This window comes from Punica granatum, chromosome 4 (assembly GCF_007655135.1).
Source record: "Punica granatum isolate Tunisia-2019 chromosome 4, ASM765513v2, whole genome shotgun sequence".
NCBI lineage: Eukaryota > Viridiplantae > Streptophyta > Magnoliopsida > Myrtales > Lythraceae > Punica > Punica granatum.
This window is the reverse complement of record NC_045130.1, coordinates 8,966,771-8,987,209: the sequence shown is the minus strand read 5'-3', so window position 1 is coordinate 8,987,209 and position 20,439 is coordinate 8,966,771. Positions and strand designations below refer to the sequence as shown.

The 20,439-nt window shown below is 38.0% G+C and overlaps 3 protein-coding genes across 4 annotated transcripts; all 3 read right to left on the bottom strand.

Moving 5' to 3' along the window:
- Positions 1-168: 168 nt before the first annotated feature.
- LOC116205352 (20S-pre-rRNA D-site endonuclease nob1) lies at positions 169-3,258 on the bottom strand. The gene is made up of 5 exons (XM_031537933.1): positions 2,821-3,258; positions 1,605-2,688; positions 1,174-1,342; positions 685-804; positions 169-538 (listed from the first exon to the last, which is right to left on the bottom strand). The coding sequence occupies exons 1-5, from the start codon at positions 3,158-3,160 to the stop codon at positions 386-388; spliced, it is 1,866 nt and encodes a 621-aa protein (XP_031393793.1). The 5' UTR covers positions 3,161-3,258; the 3' UTR covers positions 169-385.
- Positions 3,259-5,434: 2,176 nt separating this feature from the next.
- Positions 5,435-6,684, bottom strand: LOC116204463 (actin-depolymerizing factor 1-like). Of its 2 annotated transcripts, XM_031536557.1 has the most exons (3): positions 6,533-6,684; positions 6,105-6,370; positions 5,435-5,988 (listed from the first exon to the last, which is right to left on the bottom strand). In XM_031536557.1, exons 1-3 carry the CDS (start codon positions 6,533-6,535, stop codon positions 5,838-5,840), a joined length of 420 nt encoding a protein of 139 aa, XP_031392417.1. In that variant the 5' UTR covers positions 6,536-6,684; the 3' UTR covers positions 5,435-5,837. The 2 variants fall into 2 exon arrangements, with proteins under 2 accessions (XP_031392417.1, XP_031392415.1); XM_031536555.1 differs by lacking the exon at positions 6,533-6,684 and having other exon boundaries at positions 6,105-6,379.
- Positions 6,685-8,177: 1,493 nt separating this feature from the next.
- On the bottom strand, positions 8,178-10,725 carry LOC116204462 (oxalate--CoA ligase). Its single transcript, XM_031536554.1, has 4 exons — positions 10,297-10,725; positions 8,981-10,025; positions 8,743-8,846; positions 8,178-8,644 (listed from the first exon to the last, which is right to left on the bottom strand). Exons 1-4 carry the CDS (start codon positions 10,495-10,497, stop codon positions 8,426-8,428), a joined length of 1,569 nt encoding a protein of 522 aa, XP_031392414.1. The 5' UTR covers positions 10,498-10,725; the 3' UTR covers positions 8,178-8,425.
- Between the last annotated feature and the right edge of the window lie 9,714 nt (positions 10,726-20,439).

Sequence of the window (20,439 nt, the reverse complement as noted above, 5' to 3'; positions counted from 1 at the left end):
CACAACAAAACAAAATAACTCTTATAAATTCAAATGGTGGGATCCATTTATACTACTTTTTTCTACAACAAAACAAAATAATTAATACAAAATCAAATGGTGGATTTCATTTATACCACTCTTTCAAAATCAAAATCTGATTTTAAAATCCTACTATGAAACCAAACGCAGCATAAATAATCCGTATATTTCAAACCAAAACTGTGCTCAACATTGAGCAAACTGCCAATCCAACTGGAAGAAAAACAAGAAATACCTCGAAATATCAACATGTTCACATTGTAAAAATGCCTTTTAGGCTATGGCCTCACAGTAATATAGCCTTCAATAACAGGTAAATCATATCTTGGAATACTAACAAACAGAAAACTTCAGTAGCAAAGGCCTATTTTCGTTTTGAACGGGAGAAATGGTTGTCGTTGGGATTTCTCTTTCCGCTGAAAACAGCTAAGGCCCTCCTCACAGGAGGCTGAAAGGGAGCTCTCTTATCGGTATGGTGGAGGAATATGTCATCGGAAGAAAAGAAATCATCATCTCCCTGCGCATCATTAGGATATAAAGTATTGCCTGAGTTATAGTTGACAAAGAGAAATTACATGATTTTTGAATATTAGAGATGCAACGGTGCCAGGGAGTTTGTAAATGCAAAGGAATAACATAGAATTGGACTGAAAAGATCTTGACCTTCTTGTGTGCCTTCTTTTTGGTTTTAGGATAGAGATACTTCTGGGGCAGTTGGTCTTCACGCAGGATGAGATTCTTTGTAATTGCATCCCTTCCCCCTTGCGGTAATGGCAATGAAAACTGCGGGATTCATGGTCATAATGCACCCCATGGAATGGCAAGACAACAATTAAAATATAGTAGGAAAAACAAAAGTTTTATATGGTTCCAAATTTGAGCAAGCAGCAAGGCATGATAGCATGTTTGTCTATAAGAGACGAAGAAGCAGCTGATTGAAAGCATGAACAAATTGAGGTCTAGAGTAATTATAACAATTAAGAAAAGCATGAACAAATCAACCTATCCATCGTATTTAAAAAACAAATATATCCATCATATTAGCATTAATATAGATATGTGGAAGTGGAACAAAAGACATCATGGCACTGCAGGTTTATAGGTAGATGAGTGATCAAAGGGTCAAGGTTGCTGGCAATTGATGAAACTTACCTTTGTGCCCCGTAATCTAATGCGCGGCTGATGGGCAGCCATCACAATTCCGTTTTCATTAACAGTGACAGCTACCTTGCGCAAGGTCCCACCATTTCCACACTTGAGGCAGAATATTCTGCCAATCTCACCAGTCACGGTGTAGCAAGCATGGCATTTCAAAATCCATCTGAAAGTACAAAAAGCCAAATTATAAGGACATCAAATGAATTCAGTCATAAACTACACTATGATATAGTACTTATCCCATCGGCAAATTGAATAAGAATAAAGCTGCATCTCAGAGTCCCGCGAGATACAGAATAGGATAACTCCAAGATTCCACCAAGAGAAGATACGACAGCAACACAGAGTGTGTTTCTTCCCACCATGACTTAGGCAGGATACTAGAGAATAGAAAGTAACAAACATAGCAATTCAAAGATGCATACCTATGAAGCTGATGAATTTGCATACCACCAGGAGCTACCAAGCGTAAGCCCATCTGGAGGATGACATTTTGCATGGCAAAGTCACTGGTAACACAAGCCACACTAGACTCTGACAGCGATCTCAGCATCCAGCTCTGTTCACTACTCTCATCATCCAAGAGAGATACATCAACACTTCCGTTGGTCTGGCTCAAGTTTTCCAAATATTCGGATTGCTCGACGAGTGCATCAGCCTCATCCCCGTCAACACCAGAGGTTGCATTATCAGATAAAGAGGGAGCAGACGGGTCTTCCCCTTCTTGAAGAGCTGGCAATGATTCTTCCTCCAGCCTCATTTGTTTCAGGACTGAAGAGAGATCGTTATTGCAACTAGTATCCTTTGCGCTCTCCTCCGAAATCCCATCAGCACTATTCACTTCTTTGGGAGATTCTGAAACCTGCCCTTCGGGATACCCGGGAGCCTCAAACTGATGGTTTTCAGCGTCTTTCTCAGCATCCTGTTGACTTTCTTTCTCTGATAATGCATCGTAATATTCACGTCTACCCTTTCTTCTCAGATACCTTCTGTGAGTGCTTCGACTGACAGCAGGCATCCAATCACCAGCATTTGCTTCAAATTGCCCCTGCGATGCATCAATTCCATCAGCAACCATCTTCTTCCCTTCGATGTTCACCTCCTTCTTCTGTGGGGGATATCTCCTGGGCTTCCTCACATTGCCCTCAACATCCTCTTGATTCTCACCATCAACAGCCCCGGCTGAACCATCTAGAGAGTGCTCATCTTGAGGAATTACATTCAAATTCAAATCTTTCAAGGGGAGGATTCTCGAATTGAGATTCGATCCAACCCCAGCTTCATGCTCCAAGGCTTCCCACTCCTCCAAATTCGGCACATTTGAGCCCCACCCAGGCATTTCTTTCTCTGGAAGCCTCCTCACATTAACCGTCTGTACCGGAGGCGGGCAGTCCCTCAGATGCTTAGTGCCGTGAATTTGGGCCTCTAGTGTGTATGTCAGAGCAATGAGTTTTATATCAACTTCTGAAAGGGTCTGCAAATCACCGGTTGCCTTCGCAAACTTGATAACTATCAAGGCGCAAGAATATGGGTTAGATTCCTCCAGCTTGACATTTGGGATAGCAAAAATTTCAACTTTATCAATACTCCATGATCAAACAGCTAGCCCAAAGGCTGAAATGGCATTCCAATACGATTTACCTTTGCTCAGAGATTCGGGGGAGGGCTCCATGGTGTCGACGGTGAAAGGAACGAAGTCGAGGCGGCGGCGCGAGACAGGGTCCCGGACCTCTTCCATGACCTCCGGGATGGACACGAACCTGTCGGCAAGGCCGGAGAGCCGGTCCCCTCCCTCGATGATGGCGTTGGCGTCGATCACCGCGACCGCCACGCCCTTCGAGGACTTGCAGCTCTCCACGAAGATTTTCTCGGCCGAAGCGCCACCGTTCTGGTCCTTGGGCTTCGCCGGTGGCTGGCTCTTCACTACGTTGCTCCAGCATGATGCCGGGGGAACAGGAGGCTGAGCCGGTGCTTCGTCCATTGTTGAGCTCTCTATGGGAAAGATGCGGACACAGAGAGTAAAACCCTAGAGATTTTGGAAGGACTGTTGATTGGTCGAGATGCAGGGAGCACATCACCTGCGACGTCGTTTCCTCCCGGGAGAACCTCTTTTTTTTTTCCTCTCATTTTTTCGGGTTAATTTCAATGTGCACCCTATAGTTCGAGAGAATTCCCAAATTGCACCTTATAGTTTAATTTATCTCAAAATACTCCTAAACCGTCTTAATACGCTTCAAACTGCAAGCACCGTTCATATTTGGATGAGAAGTAAGTTCATGCGTGATTCACATGTACCTTAATCAAGGGCAATATTAGTATTGCCATCCATGGCTTACAGGTTTTCTTCGGCTTCACCTCAATTTTCTCGTTCTTTAGTTCTTCTTCATTATTGAACAGGAAAACAACAATGGAAAAGAAAATTTCAGAACCCTCAAGGCAACTTTTCCACTTGAACTGAAGCAGAGCCTCAAAAAGACTTCAAGTAAGGGACCCAGTGGGCATTGCTCATGGAGTTCCTCGAGGCCCAAGGAGTTTTTCCGTTTGTTTGAATCACAGGGCTCGATGACCCCTGGCCAGCTAGAGCCAAGAGGCAATGAGCCAGAGGCTTGCAGAGGTCACAGACAAGTGCAGTATCTCGTTCGAGTTTCAGAATGTCGAACTGTCAGGCTATGAGCTCTTAGATAATATTGCCCTGGTTTTAAAGTAATGAAGCTCGGATCATTTTCAGTCGTGCGAAATAAGTCGGGACCACAAGCCAATGAATATAGCACTGCTGAATGTATCGAGAAAAACCTGAGTAAGATAATAGGACATGCATTGAGGATGTATACAACGATATCCAGAAAGCATATTCAGGGACTAATCCATAGGTTGTAAGTGCATTTAGGTCAGAATGCCGTAGCCATGAAGGGCTATGGGACCTGCAACGAGCGGCTTCGACAATAAATCATCCTCCTGAACATTCATGTCCGTCAGTGTCTCAAAGTGAAGTGTCAAGAACTATGCACATTAGGAGAGACCATTCTGTACAGCCCGCTAATAGCCCACAGTTTTCTTCTATGGGTGGTTCTTCTTGGTGGAGATGGGCTGGGATATAGCCGTACTACAGCCTCTGGGACAAGTCCTATGCTGTTGTCATTATTCTATTTCTGGTAGTTAATTTAGTTGGGCAGCTGATATTTTTGCTTAGGTAAAAGTCTGAGGAAGAAAATTGATAATTAGGGGTTTAGATTGCTTGTCTATTAGGTAATGACAATTAGGAGCTCATGGAATTTGTGATATTCAATGATATTGATCGATATCGACATATATAGCACTTACATGCCATGATACTTAAGAGAAATCATATTGTGTATCATGGCAACTGATTTTTATATTAATAAATTATGAGCTGGCTCAGCTTAAAATACAGTTGAACTTTTCATATTTCTATCGCATCTCCTCTGTACTTCTAAAAAAGAAAACGATTTTTATACCGTCCGCCGCAATGTGGAAAACCAATTCTCCACAGGCGGATTCTCAAATTGCACCATGTGTCCCATCTAACTCCTAAACTAAATGTGTTAGTTCTTTAATTAATTTTATATTTTAACTAAAATGTATACTTTGCCATTATTTACAATACTAATTCAACCACAATTTGTTAAGGCAACTATCCCATACAATGTGTAAAGAATATATGAAAGTACTTTGTATATTGTCTTCTCTTGCACGTTCATCTTTTTTTCTTTTCACCATGGATTTGTGGTTCCCTATCAACTATAAATTCAAAGGATGAAAGCAGGGTGGTGTTCATTCTTTATTTTAGTTAAACTTTTCTTACGTTGATTTATATAGCCTTATAGTTACTGAAAAAAATATATCGTGTCTCTAATTAATCTTGTTGATCTCGCTTTTAACTTTTTAAATCCGTAATTTTTAGTGTAATTTAATTGATAATGCTAAATAAAAAGAAAAAAATTATAAAATGATACATGTAAATTTATTTTTTATTACTTATCCGAAAAAAATGAAAAACCATTTAGAACAGATAAATTCTCGAGCAATAATCTGCTTGTTTCTTCTTGATCTATGAAGATGATTTTTCCTTATAACAAAACCCATAATTTTTGCGAAGTCATTGTAGCACTTATGGGCCTCTTTTAGAGATTGAAACTCCATCCCGGTATTTGGCTCTACCCAAGTCTGGATCAATGATTACAATGTCATATTTATATACATGATCGAGAAATGTAATCATTATAAATCTCTAATGAAAAAACTGAAAGAAAATAAATACATTACTGACAACAGAAGATTTTTTTTTCTCCTTTTTAAGGTACAAAAGAAGTTACAAGTTGCCCAAGAAAATTTCCCCTAGTTGAAAAGGAGGGGTACTAAGTTACCAAACGTATGAATGAGACAACGATGCCACTACCACTACACCTCTTCAACTTCCATTTGATTACGCAACAATTTCTTGAGCTTGGAATAAGCTATGCATCAGCCCAATTCCAATCGAAGTCTTAAATTTAAAATGATGAATTTGAAATTTCTTTTTTCTTTTTAAAGGAAATTACATTTTGCAGTGGTCGAATTTGGACGAAACGATTAAATTAGGAAACATGACAAGGTGTGAAAGCCCCCCAGGATCGCGAGATCGATCAATGCTCCGCTTATTACATGGCACGCCCCTTTATTATGTCCATGCTCATTTCGCTGGGATCGGTTGCCTGCAGCTCGACTTGGATCCCATCCAATTCCCTCTTGAATCTGTCCTTGGAGCTGGCATACAACATTTTACTCCTTACTCTCGACGTATCTGGAGACCTGCAGACATAACCAAAAGGATTGCTTGATTTGTTACTCGGTTTTATCCGTTCCTTTGGCTGGTTTTATTTGAATCACGGGGGTGAATTGGAAGCGAATGCGATTCTCAGGACTACCATGCGATGAAGAAAATCTTGCTTTTCTGGCAGTTCTCTTCTGTTGTGAAATCATAATCGAAAACTGCGTAGCGGCACTCATTGGCGGGCAGGCTGGCGGCAAAATCTTCATAGCTCTCGTCGGTCTGGCCTAGCTTCTCGACGGCGACCTGTTGGATTTTCTCATCGATCTTGAACACTATGAACCTGAAGCTCCTCTTCGCTTTCAGCTCCAGAAACCTGAGCTTACAGTCATCATGTACGGCCATCCCCGATGCAGAGTTCGCCTGTTCCATAACAAAGAACCTGTACTCAACTCATGGAAATTGGGAAAGCATACGGAAGGAAAATCATATTCAACACTCCATGGTGTTAAACTCGAATAAAGTGCCACTGCGCTGAATCTAATGCACCAATAGGACCGTATACAGATAGTTCCAATGACGTACCATCTTGCCGCACCGAAAGGGAGAGGGAGGGGACCGTGGTGCAATGGAAGATGATAGGGGAGGTGGGGCAAGAGAGGCTCAATCCCAAGAGTAATCTTGGAGTAGAAAAAGGGGAGAGAGCTCCTTGAATTTTGGGCATACGAGAGGTTGGATTTTTGAGGGAGAAGCTAATTAAATGACGGGTTGGGAGGAATTTGAGGAGCAAATTGTCTCTGCCATTCATATTTTCTGTTGTCCAAAATTTTGAGTTATCTATTTTTGAATTGTTGAACATCGGGAGAAGTTGAAATGACCCAAAAAAAGGTTGTTTTGACCGTACCCCAACAGAAAGAGTGTTTCTGAGAAACATGTTCCTATGTATAATCTACGTATACTATATTATCAGCTCTAGTTATGTTTGGTTGAAAATCACAACCACATCATGGCTCTTCTTGTTTTCTCACTTTGGGGTTTAAGGATGATGATACTCTCTTGTTAAGTTTAACATGATGAATTGAAAAATCGAGATATGCTCGTAACCGTCCGCATTATCACTATTAGCACACAGTCATGCTGTGGCTTCTGTAAACCTTTTGTACTTAAAAGGACACCGACAATCTCCCAAATTATTGAATAGCCTGCCTAGTCCAGCAGGCCTAACCAATTGCAATTCCATGAACTCGTAAGCGTAATTTTACCAAGAAGACTTAAAAGCTCACAAGAATTCTCTTAGATATGCATACTATCAGAACCATATCAATTATCTTGGGATCAATAGACATTGTCCTCTGGCATCACAGGAAAATCAGGAGCTGATAAAAGTCGGAAAGATTGCCCAAGCTTGCTCTGGGTATTCAATAGGTCGCCCATCAGAATAACATCGACGTGCTTGTGCCTCCAATCTGTTTCATACGAACCGATCTTATGTTAATAGAAGCAAAAACCGCGTAACTGTCGTGACTCAGTTCACACCTGGGGGTGGCTCATGGTAGTTACAGTAGTATATGTAACAGCAAAGACAGTATGATCCGATCAGGAGCCTTTCAGTTGCTCTGTTCGGCAAAAATTATATTCCTGCACTCTGTTTAGTGTTTACCCTCTCTCGTGCAAGCAAGGATCTTAAGAAGACTAATTCACGAATTAATAAATTGACATAAGATCTGGACAGATGCAAGCTCGGGTGGAAAATAGTTTGTGTCTTGCGGGGGTGGCGAAAGGCCACCTGAAAACCACGCTCTCATGGCTTAAGAAATCCTACTCTACGTGCCTCTCCAAGTGGAAGCAGAAGCCGTCCTAACTGCCATCTCAACTGCTTGCCATCATGGGAGAGACGAGATTCCTATGGCGTCCGATGCCCTTGCTTGTCGTGAATTTGGGAGTTGGGATCCCATTATTTTCGATATTGTGAACTTGTTAGGACTCTCCTCTAACTGGGTTTGTACATGGATTAATCAAGATGACAATCCTGAAGCACATGTTAGGACGCTTAGTGCTTGATTTTGTCGGTCTCTGTATCTTCGAGAGTTAACCCCGAAACCATTTTAGGATGTGTCATGCATGTTGAACTAGTGTCTTGGATCTTGAATGAATTCCGGAGACATGGCCTTCGAATTTAAGCGTACTCCCGCAAGTTAAAGAAAGAACGAGCAAGAAACAGCAGATGAAATGGGGATAAAAGAGTTTAATACTAATGAATCCATTGATATTCCATTAATTGCGTATGTACACAAGAAATGAATGCGACCTTTTCGACATTACCCAGCTCTGTGAATGGAGCTGCTGGGCTCCCAACCCCTAGAGGAGGGACCAAATAACCCCCCTAACTAATACTTTCATAATTTCATTCAGCAGCAAGCACTTGGTGCTACATTCCTAGTCTTGGGGACCATGAGATGATTTGCCTTGATCTTGTGATTAAGCACCGAACTTCGGGACCTTGGCGGTGGAGATCTGAGTGAGGAAGTGCTCTGCCACGATCCTGCGCTGGATCTTCCCTGAAGCGGTCTTCGGGAGAGAGTCGGTGGTGAAGACCTTCTTCGGGACCTTGAAGGTCGCAAGGTTCTTCTTGCAGAACTCGATCACTTCTCCCTCTGATATCTTCACTTCTTCCCTTGGAATCACGGCACAGTTTATCTGCATTACAGGAGAACAGTAACAGGTCAGCAAGGCCAGCACACATAGAGTTAGCAGTGGACTGATGAACCAAAGGATTAGCTGTTCCATGGACGTACCTCTTCACCATATTTATCATCGGGAACTCCGAAGGCGACAGCTTGGGCAACATCAGGATGCGATATGAGCACAGCATCCACTTCAATTGGTGATATCTTCTCACCTGCAACCAAGTACCAAAACAATGATTAATTGTGCATACATCAACTATGTCTCAGATCACATAGAGCTCAAACACCAACTCAGCGTAATTAACTTGTAGAGTCCACAAAGAAGAAAAAGCAAAGGAGCTTATACCTCCACGGTTGATGAGCTCCTTAATACGACCAACCAAGTGCAAGTATCCATCAGAGTCCAAGTACCCAAGATCTCCGGTATGGAACCAACCGAATTGGAATGCCTGCTTGTTGGCCTCCGGGTTGTTCTTGTAACCCTTGGTCACGTTGGGTCCCCTGATACAAACCTCACCGCTGACACCCTCCTTCTGGATAACCCCATTCCCATCCAAGATCGCCATCTCCTGGCCCACAGGCTTTCCAACAGATCCGGGCTTGTGGGGGCCATCCTCCAGCAATGGGTTCGAAGCCATCAGATGGGATGCCTCTGTCATTGCATAGGCCTCAAGCACAGGAGCCCCAAAGCACTTCTCAAGCCGCTCGAGAATACTCGGGGCGAGGGATGCACTGCAGCTCCTTATAAACCTAAGCTCCGGGTATGAACGCTCGGGCTTGCTAAGGTGCCTGTCAAGGATGATCTGGTGGATCGTTGGGACCGCAGTGTACCATGTGGCACCATACTCTTTCATATCAGCCCAAAAAGTTGAGGCAGAAAACCGCCCTGCAGCGGGCAGGGCTACGGCAGCCCCAGCACCAAGGGAGCTGAGCAGCCCCGCCACCAGCCCATGGACATGGAACAGTGGGAGAACGACCACCGTCGAGTCCGTATGAGTGAGCTTATAAACCGACATAATGTTCTTCACTGATGAGGCCAGGTTCAGTTGAGTCAATGGCACACCCTTCGGGCGGCTTGTAGTGCCTGATGTGTGGAGGAACAGGGCAACATCATCGGGGTCATTGGTAATTTTCGAGACGGATTCGAGATTCGCCTCCGAGCTAGGCGAAAGGGAGATCTTAGAATTGGGAGAGGGGAGTGTGGCGGTCACATGGGGGATGTTGAGCTTGTAGGCGGCGGCTTGGGCGGAATCGTTGCCTCCCTGGGGCGTCAACAGGAGCTTCGACTCGGAGTCAGAGAGATAGAACTCGAACTCCTCCGCCGTATAGGCAGAGTTCAGTGGAGCGGCTGTGGCTCGACACCGGATTACTGCCAGGAACATGATCACAAACTGCACGAGGATTGAACATCGCTGATTAGATTATGTTCTACCAAACCAAATAATATATACTGATAATTAAATCGAACAGAACCATACTCAAATAAACTATGATTACTCTGACACGTGATGAGATGAACAGAAATTCCCCATCATGGAAAATTTGAAAAACCTCGGAGATATTATTAATGTTTCCCTCATCTGATCGCATGATCAGAACATGGGCAAACCAAAAACACAGTCTCAGCACATGGGATTAGGACGTAGAACCGCGCATACGTACCTCGACTGAGTTGGGGAAGGTGAGGGCGACAACGTCGCCGGGGCCGACGCCGGCGGCGACGAGGTGGGAGGCGGCGTGCTCGACGAGCTCATTCAGCCGGGCATGCGTAAAGTCGAACTTCCCGCACACAGAGATGGCTCTCCGCTCGGGAAACTCCGAGGCCGCCTTCTTCAACAAGCCTGTCAGTGTCACGCTCTCCATCTTCTTCCACAGAAGAATCAAACTTTTCCTCTTCTTCCGATTATTTCCCCCCCAGAAAACAGAAACCCAAAATCGAACCAAACGAATGAACGAATTTGATAGACTTGAAACCTCACTGGACTGGAGTGAATATATATAACCGATCGTAGCTCAGCTGATGGATGATAGCGATGATGACCGATATGAGAAATAGCAAGAAGCGGTGGAAATTTATAGGGCGAGAGCGGGATGGAGGCGGAGATTCCTGCAAGGAATGGGAAGAAGCAGCAGAGAAGGAGACGGAGGGAACGGGGAGTTTGTTCGGGGGAAGGTGGCAACTGGTGACGTCAGGAGAAGCCACGTGGCACCCTTGGCAGTGCTCTGAGTCCCTGCCCTCTTCTTTTCTGCTGTGTCGTCCTTTTTTTTTTAGGTAGATACTGTGTCGTCCTTTTTGTCTAAAACCTGATATCGATGAATCAAATTTGACGAAAGATAATTCAATCGAATCGAATTATTTTATTAAAAGATAAAATTTTTTTAATGTAAATTTTTTATATTCATAAAAATTTAAATTTAAAATTATATTTAATTAAAATAAATATCAAATCGTTTGAATTAATTCATTTTATTTTCTACTGTGTCGTCTTTGGTCTTGTGGACTCTACCCTCCGTCCCAAAGAATCTCTATCCCATTTCTGTCTCGAGCTAAGATTTAAAATTATATATTTTTTCATGGCATTTTCCTTTTTTTTTGCCCACTCAAAAAATTTAATAAATAAATATGTCTGTCATGCCCTTGTTATGGCTTCACATTTTTAATTTGTTTTTATTTTATCTATATTTATTTTATATTATATAATTAGTATTCATAGTCTTCTTACTTATCAGGAATTATGGATAGATAAAAAATTTAAAGATAAATCATGTGAAGCCATTTTTTTGAAACTTCTCCGAGGGTATCGAGCGAAAGTATAATATACTCAACCATATTCAGAAAAAATTATATATTATGTTCTTAAAAATATGTAGAAATCCTCTGTGCAAGAAATACAGGTAATTAAGTAACACCAATATATGGACAATGAATGTCATTTTAACATGTGCATATCTCCTAACATGGGATGTACAGATTATATAAGAAGCAAAAATGGAGAAGTTTTATCGTTATCTATCAGATGATATTATGTCTTTCATACTCCAAAAACTAATTTGTCTTCACACATCTATTTATTTTGGTAACGAAATCACAGTTTTAATGCATTTCGAATCTTTTATAAATAATGTTCGTCACAATTTACTAATTATGTGACGTCTCATGATTATCTATGATATGATTTAAAATTATAAGATCTTTCCTATATATATATTTATTTTTAAAATGTTATCTATTAGGTTAAGAAATCCTATATGATATGTTATCTTGATAATTGATAACGAGATTTTCGATAAATAAATAGATGAAAAAATCAACACATAAAAGGAGAATGCATTTCTAATTTGTCTTCTTGAAAGAACAAATTATCCGAATTCTCCAACAATGTGGCGTATAATTATTGTATTGATTTATTAAATCATTAAATCAACCACCAAAAATGAATTTCCAGTTAATTCCTTGCTCAATTATTAATGGGTTTGTGGCGGGTGAGATCTTTCCTGTCGGCAGCAGAAAATTATTTGTGTCCCACTTGCGGTCCACGTGGACATGGAACTGACGCCAGCTGGAGACGGCGGACGGATGGGCTTCCGGTCACTGGAAGGGATGTGGGGGCCCCACCGTCGAGCGGACGGACGATGTTGCTGAGCAGCAGGAGGACGGCTTGGTCGGTCACGACGTGTGTCAAAGGTACCTCCCCGCATGATTTCTTGCGTCATCATCTTTCAGAAAGTGGGGGAAAAAAGGATTTATTCCCAAAAATGAAATAAAAATAAAATAAAAGGACACAAATTCTATTAACAATACGGTGAAGATAATTGTGCTCCCCCGTTATAATCGAAGTTCATTTGCTTAGGAGGAAATATCATTGATGAAAGTTGAACTTAAACTAATATAGATAAGTTCAAGTGATTTGCCATTTATTTTTTTAAGCAAGTTTCAAGTACGAATTGAATGAAGATAGTTTTATCGTGATCCAATTCTACTCGAGTGTCTTTGATCTTCTGAGTATTAAGTTGTGCACGCTGAAAAAATAAAATAAAATTAAGAGATCTTTAAGGCATATTTACTTTTGGACAATTGTTCAACCTTTCACGAAATTTTTAAAAAAAGTAGAGAATTATAAAAAATATGTTTACGTATATAAAATTAAAATGATTTTTCTAATAAAAATTTCTTTTCCACTATCTAAATTTGTATATAGATTAGAAAAGGATCTTTCTTTAGTTCTTTAATTTTTCATTAGTCAATTCTTCTTTTTTTAATTTTTAATTTATAACTCTCCTTTCTAATTTTTTTTTCTTTTAATAAAAATATTATGAGAGACATTACTCTCGTAATTTCGAGATATCGAGCGTTAAATATTATTTCTCCTCTCAACAAGTGTGCTTTTTCGAAAACTTGCATTCTCCTTCTTATGAGAGTTGAAGCAACTTACCACTCAATCAACACTTTATTAATTTCTTTATTATCATCGTTTATTTCTACTAGATTTGAGAAAAGAATACTAACTTAATAAATGATTTACTACGAACTAAGATTTTTTAAATTTAACATTAGTAAATATATTTTTATTTTTTTACTGGAGAAATAAATTTAGAAAAGGGGAAGAAAAGTGAAAATTAATACTGAGCTGCTGATAAAAGCGATGAGAAGGCGACGACAAAGATAATCCACATTTGTGAATAGTAAACTAAATTTTTATTGACATCAGCATAAAGGTAATTAACATCACACATCACATATCACTTCAGATATGACATTCACACATCAATAACCCTACATATAAGGATGCACCCCTCGACACTCGCTTGAAGCCTACTCTTTCCCCTCTGGATTTGTTGACATAAATCAAGAGCGAAGATTAGAAGGAAGAGACTAGCCCAGAGCAGGACGCTCTCAACGTAGTTCATGAACTTGTGGGGTGGAGCTTGGCAAACATGGATGCAAATCAGCGCGCACATGGCGAGGGCTCCAGAAAAGTAGAGGCCGAATTTATACGGCTTATAGAGAAGGTTGCAAGTTGCGATAGCGGCCAGCTAGTCGGTGATCCTTGCGAAACCTCATAATGTATTCCAAAGGACCTTTTGGTTTTCTTATTGTCGCGGATTTTTCGTTGTTCGCCCAATATCTACCAGGGGTAAGAAGCAATGAATAGATCTTCTTCGTGCAAATCTTGAGGAGGTGCAACTGAGAAGACAATTGGTAGTACATCTGTGTAATGAATATGTATTTTCATTAGATGACTCAATCCATTCACAAAAAGAATGCAAATTAATACCGAGCCTTCAAGAATGAGCCGTATGATGACGTCGTAGAGGTGTTTTCCGTCATTATATCGGCACGCGCATTAAAAATGGCCTAACAAGAGCTTGATGATAAGTTAAAATACAACTTCAAGCCTAATGACATCAACAAGTTTTATGAGTTATAAAATACTACTTCAAGCTAACAACAACACGTACTATGCTGTACGCAGAAGAGCTATCCTAGATTTTAACCAGAAAGATAAAAAAAGGAATAAGAATACAAAATAGTTGTGTCATAAATATTAGGCTCTTCAGCGCGAATTTTTAAATATTTCATATCGTACAAAATCAATATGAGATATTCCCCTTTCATTTAATATGGACCGTTCGTTATATATAATATTTCTAAGTATTTTCATTATTTACTTTTCTATTTTCCACCCACAAACTTTCAACAATGTTGTTGAAATCCACTGACCCGTATGTGTTCGTATCAATATGTACCGAAACATCAAATGGTGTCATTCCATTTCAAAAGATTAAACTATAATGTCTCGAAAAGATTTTCCTCGATCATAACAAGAATGATTCATATAAAAAGAGAAGAGGAAACTTACCGCTTGGAGAATTTCTAAAACACAGGATTCTTTCAACTTCCAGGGAAGATCCTTAGCATGGCCTGCATGAAAACTATCAAAGTATGCCACCAAGAAGAAGCTTTAATGAGAAAGAATTGGCATTGCAAGTTTGGAGTAAAAATTCATCTGTTTCATTTCCTTGAAACGAATGTAACCATTTTTGTCCACATCAATAGTATCAAACTGATCCTTCAGATTGACCAGTTCATCTCCGTCAAGGATGCTTGCAAGTGCCTGAGAGGAGTAACAAAAGCTCATGTGCCTATGGGACATGTCTTTCCTTCGTTCTTCTACTAGTCATCCTTTTCTCAGTTCTCTTTTCTGATAATTCTCTCCGATATATAATTTATCTCATATATTTCATTATATATATTTGGTTCATCAATTTATCGTACATAGGTAGCTAAAAGGAAAACATATATATATATATATATATATATAAATGTTTATATGTATATATATGTTAATCAGGGGCAATAAGTGTTGTAATTACAAAGGGATGTCCCCATCTCAGGGCTCCTATTAATATGCTGGGCGAGTATAAGTTTGAGCCATGCAAGGACCGCTGCTTAGGCATGGGATAAGATTATGGCTATTGCAGCCTAGACGTCCAAACGTGCTGCTGCGGTGAGAATTAATAAATTAATTCTTGACATAGATAAATCATATATGTATGTTACAAAATCACCAATCACATCTTATATAATAAAGGGGTCAGATCGTGATATTTCGAGGATATTTATTAAATTAAAATTTATAAAAATGGATAGTCCAAATTAGATTGAAGGGGATTTGAGGGCCCAAATTAGTTCCATATGGTGTGAAAAAAATTCAAAATATGGACTGTAAAATTTGGTTAAATATTATGATATACGTGAGACAAGTTATTTAGAGCATCTGCAATGAGCGCCCAATTTCGGGGCCAGTTGTTTCCCACCCCCGAAATGGCCCTCTTGCTACGAGAGCCCTAGGCTCGCGGCACTGACCCACTGCATTAGGCCGGCGTCGAGCGCGACACGCTCCAATTGGAGCATGCTGCATGGCAGGCGTGGGAATCACGCTTGCCATCCCTTTTGCCCAGTTTAGTTTAGTTTTTTTTTTTTGAATGCTCTTTCAGCTGTTAATGATTAATTTTTTAAAATAATTACAATTTAAATTGCAAAATAAATATAAATATTAAATAATTGCAATTTTAAGTAAAATTGAAAAATTAAAATGCTTATTAATTAAGTAAATATACTAATAACGTAATAAATATGTAAGTATTTTTTGAAGAAAAAAATCAAATGAGTCGTACATGAGTGTCATAAAATGGGACTTGTATTGTAAAAGGAGTGTCAATTTTTTCCTTGGGTGTCACTTTGCTTACTTGGCCACTTGTGGGGCCCCAAAAAGGAGAATTGGCCCCCGAAATTGGCCATTGCACCGCAGATGGTCTTAAAGACAAAATATGCACGTACATGATATAATCCTTTTCTAATAATGTAGCTATTTAAATTTTCGGGCATATATAAGTTATAACTACAAGATAAAAGGCGTTATGGTGGTATCTACCTCAATAATCCCCAAGTCACCAAAAAAGATTGTGAATATTCTCTTAAATAAGCGCACGGGCTCAGATATATATATATATATATATATATATATGTATGTATATGTATATAAGCGATTGACTATTTACTGACTACTATATATTTTACACACCAAATTTTTTATAATTCATGCATGCTATTTGTGTAGATTTCACCACCATGATATATTAAAAGTAATATAGAAATCAAAGGTGAACACGATAAAATCATGGTACCTCTGGATATCATAACTTGCGATCAATGGATCACCAACATCCGTTTGTTGGGATAATATATCTACATAGTGAACAATTCTTATTGTATTTAACTTTAAGTTGCTTTACAGAAAACGAGAGGAGACACATGTACATGTACCCATATGCTTTCGCAATCAAAGTTTGTCATTAGTTCAAACTAGTGCAAGAGCCCAGCCCTGCCGGGACAATACCTACTGTTTTATCGTTATTTTACATGGTTGTAAAACTTGTGACTTTTTATTTTTACGATAAATTAATTTTGTCAAAGGATGTAAATATACATATATAATTATAAAATATTCTTTTCTGTGAAAGTTTAATTTTATTATTATATATTATATGGCAATCATTTCATTGGAAACATATATTGAATGTAAGTAGCTAATAATTGAAGAATTTTTCTATCAAATTGGTAAAAAAGAATAATATGTTACGAGTTTTTTTTCTTTTTTTAACAAACTGTTAAAGCAATTTTTAGAGTACAATATGAGAATAAAAGTATCAATAATAACTGTGATGATTAAAATGGTGTGGGTCAAACAATTAAGCCATTATTGAAAGGATAAAATTGTTCAAGTAGAAGAACAATTACGATGATATTTTCTAAAACATTTTGGAATATGAAAATAAAAAGGCCCTTTTAATATCACATGGTTCTCTCATAAAATAACTTGAATATCATAGGAACTTTACCATAAAAGATGATTAAGAAAATTATATATAGAGTCATTTATCGATTTAGACATACAAAATTCAATTACTCCTTATATAGGAAAAAGTGATATCAATAGTGAAAACTATACTAAAAAAAAGAATATGAAATATGTTGAATTTAAGAAGAGATTTAATATTTTCCTACTTTTATACAACTCTATATATACATAGTATGAAAGTTATCTAAGGTCCAGTAAATTATCTAATGATAACATTCAATTTGGTAGTTTTATTCATATTGAAAACATATGTGAAAATGAAAATAAAATAAAGAGACAAGGTATTTGATAATAAAAAGTAAGAAGATAAAAGAAAAGATTATTCTAACATGCAACAAATAAAAGAAAAAAAGAAAAAACTTCAAAAAAATCGTAAGGAAAAGGAAAAGTACAATAAAAATGAGAAAAATTGAACGGAGAGTTTCGAGCATAAGACAATAGACCCAATTAAACATGTTTCTCCCGCTACAGTATCAAAAAACTTATACTCAGCTCTCACTTAAAAAAAAAAAAATTAATTGCATTCAAGGTCTAAAAACTAAATGTAAGATTATGAAAAGTCTATTGTTGAGAAGCTTCTAAACCTATGAAACTGTTGGGAGCTCCTATTGCACAATATTAGGAAGTCAAAATTAAATACCTATAATATAAGAGTTGTTCTCGCTCTTCAGCTGCTATAATTAACAATGTGTCTCGTGCTTATTAGTCGGTAAGTCACCGATTTTAATTAGCTGAAGAATGTCTGTTTAATTGTATAGTCTGTTGGAGCATATGGAAACTACTCGCTATTAGGACAAGAAATTTTTTGAATTAAATATTCACTTTAGAAGGAGTGATTAATTAGTACAGTTTGATTTGGAAAGAGTTTAATGTAGTGGCATAAATGATCAATTGAGAATCATGAGATTTCGAATTCGATTCTCATTGGTAGAACTTTCGAAGTTCTCCATTTAGCTTTTGCTATTCTTATATTAGACTATAGACATTCTTTATAAACGAAAAATTAGCGCGTTTTGGTATCACTCTTGGCACGAAATTCAGAGATCCCATTCTCAATGGCAGAAATCCCTTGCTTATTTATTTTTCATTTCCGTGATTCATACTCCTATTCAGTCGTCCATGAGCTCATATCTATATCTATATCTATCTATATCTGTCTATATAATATATCTAAACCGAAAGCATTTCGGAATTTCTCACAAAGAGTACGTTCGTTTTTCATACTTTCGATTGTTTTTTTAAAAAAGAGAATAAATTAATGTAAATATAGATATTATTTAACCATGAAATAATAATAATAATAATAATAATAATAATAATAATAATAATAAATATCATAAAATAATAGTATAGTATAATATAATATAATTGTTATTGTTTCAATCTTATAGGTCGATTTATAAAATATTTATATAAGGTTATTACTTATAGAATTTGAATAAACTAATAATATTATGGATAAGATGCATTAATATAATGACATAATTATGATTTGTCAAAAAATACATAACGTATTTTTAACAGGGATATTTAATTATCAAAATTTTCATATGCTTTATAATGATTGTATTAAACTGAAGTAGAATTTAACTATGAAGCAAGTAATAAATGTTTTCCATCAAATATATATATTGTGTATGATTTTATTTATTAGTTTCCTGTGCATTGTACGGACAACCCTATTAGTGTGTGTATATATATATATATATATGGAGAAAATTAAAGATATTCACTTATGACTCACCACCCATAATACAATATTGTAAAGTGTGATCAATTAGCTAAGCAAGAATTAGGTTCCTCAAAGCATAAGTTAATTAGTTAATCACCATGGTGCTGTCTTTCCCCATTAGAGCGCTGGATGCTCTCGGCCAAAGAGAATTGGGAATTTGGTCTCTCTGTTTTGCCTTTTCTTTGTCGAAATTTTATAATAAAACTTTTTCGTTTCACTGTAATGGAAGATTCCCAAGCATACCATTGAATTGTTGCTTCCATGAAAATGTTTTCATTATTTGAAAAAAAAACTAAAAAAGTATAGTGCAGTAGCATATATTTTTATCAGGTAATCAAAATGTTTCAAGTTTGATACTCGTAATGGGACTATTTATATATCTTTATTAATTATTAAAATTTTTATTTCATTATATAAGACTCATAAGATCCTTTATAACTGAAAAGTCAACGGGATTATTTATATCCTTTTATTGACTACTTAAATTTTTATTTCATTATATAATACTCATAAGATCCTTTATAATCGAAAAGTACGCAATTTGTCTCTTCATTTTCAGTGCTTGACGCTCATTGCCCCCAACAGAAGTTCCGGCCCCAGGGCGACATGCTGCCGTGATTTTCTCTTCCATTCCGGAAAATAAAATATAAATGAATCATTAAGCAAATGAATAAGCAAAAACTTGGGGGGCAAAGTCTAACTTTTGTATGAAATGATGAGATATGATATAATTAGTAAATTGCAACTTAAGTGAATGGATCCTATGTGCGGTACGGGGAATCGAAACTCAATAAAATTGAAAGCACGTTACAGTCAAAGTCAAGTAAATGCCCAGGAGGAAGCTTGTCCCAAGTAGCCAATCGTTAAGGGCACTAGATCGTTTCATCAAAAAAAAAATTGTTGCACTTTCTCTCGTTTTCAATGGTCGGCCGCGGCGACGGTTAGAATTGATCCAGAGTTGCAAGAAATACTTTTGGTCAAAAGAAAATTAATTAAAAAATGGAGAATTGAAAAAAAAAATGGATTGAGTTCTACGTCCCTTCGACCATCCGCTTGTTTTAATTTAATTAATTAATCTCAATCTAATCGCTGTCTAACTGTCTAACCTAAGCCCTCCCCGTATTTGGTTTCTTTTCATTGCATGTATACTGGAGACAGTTTAGCTCCCAACGCCTGTCCTGTTCTCCATTGGGCCCCATCTCTAGTGCCTGTCTATCTTGGCTCATCATGTGTCATTAGCTTCCATTCATGTCCCAATCTAGTCTGTCCCAAGATGATCCTGAGCATTTGTCCGTCATGCCCCTAACACCATATAAATTCAAAGGGAAATGAAAAAACTACTGAGGATATTGTCAACATGCACCGATTTTTTTTTATCTTGATATTCGGTATCCGACTAATCAAGTTCGAGTCAGATCAGTCAATAATGGAGGTAAACCTCTCACGGCATGAATTTTCTCTATTTAAAAGACTAGAACGCTAAACAGTTTGAACCAACTCATGTTAGTGAATAAAATACATTTTTTGATGACATGGAATATGTACTTTGAAGGAGTACATCCTCAAATGGGATGACTAGTTAGGTAAAATAATAATCGCAAAAAAAAAAATATGTGCAAAGCGCGTGATAGATGACTAATTAGGATAAAT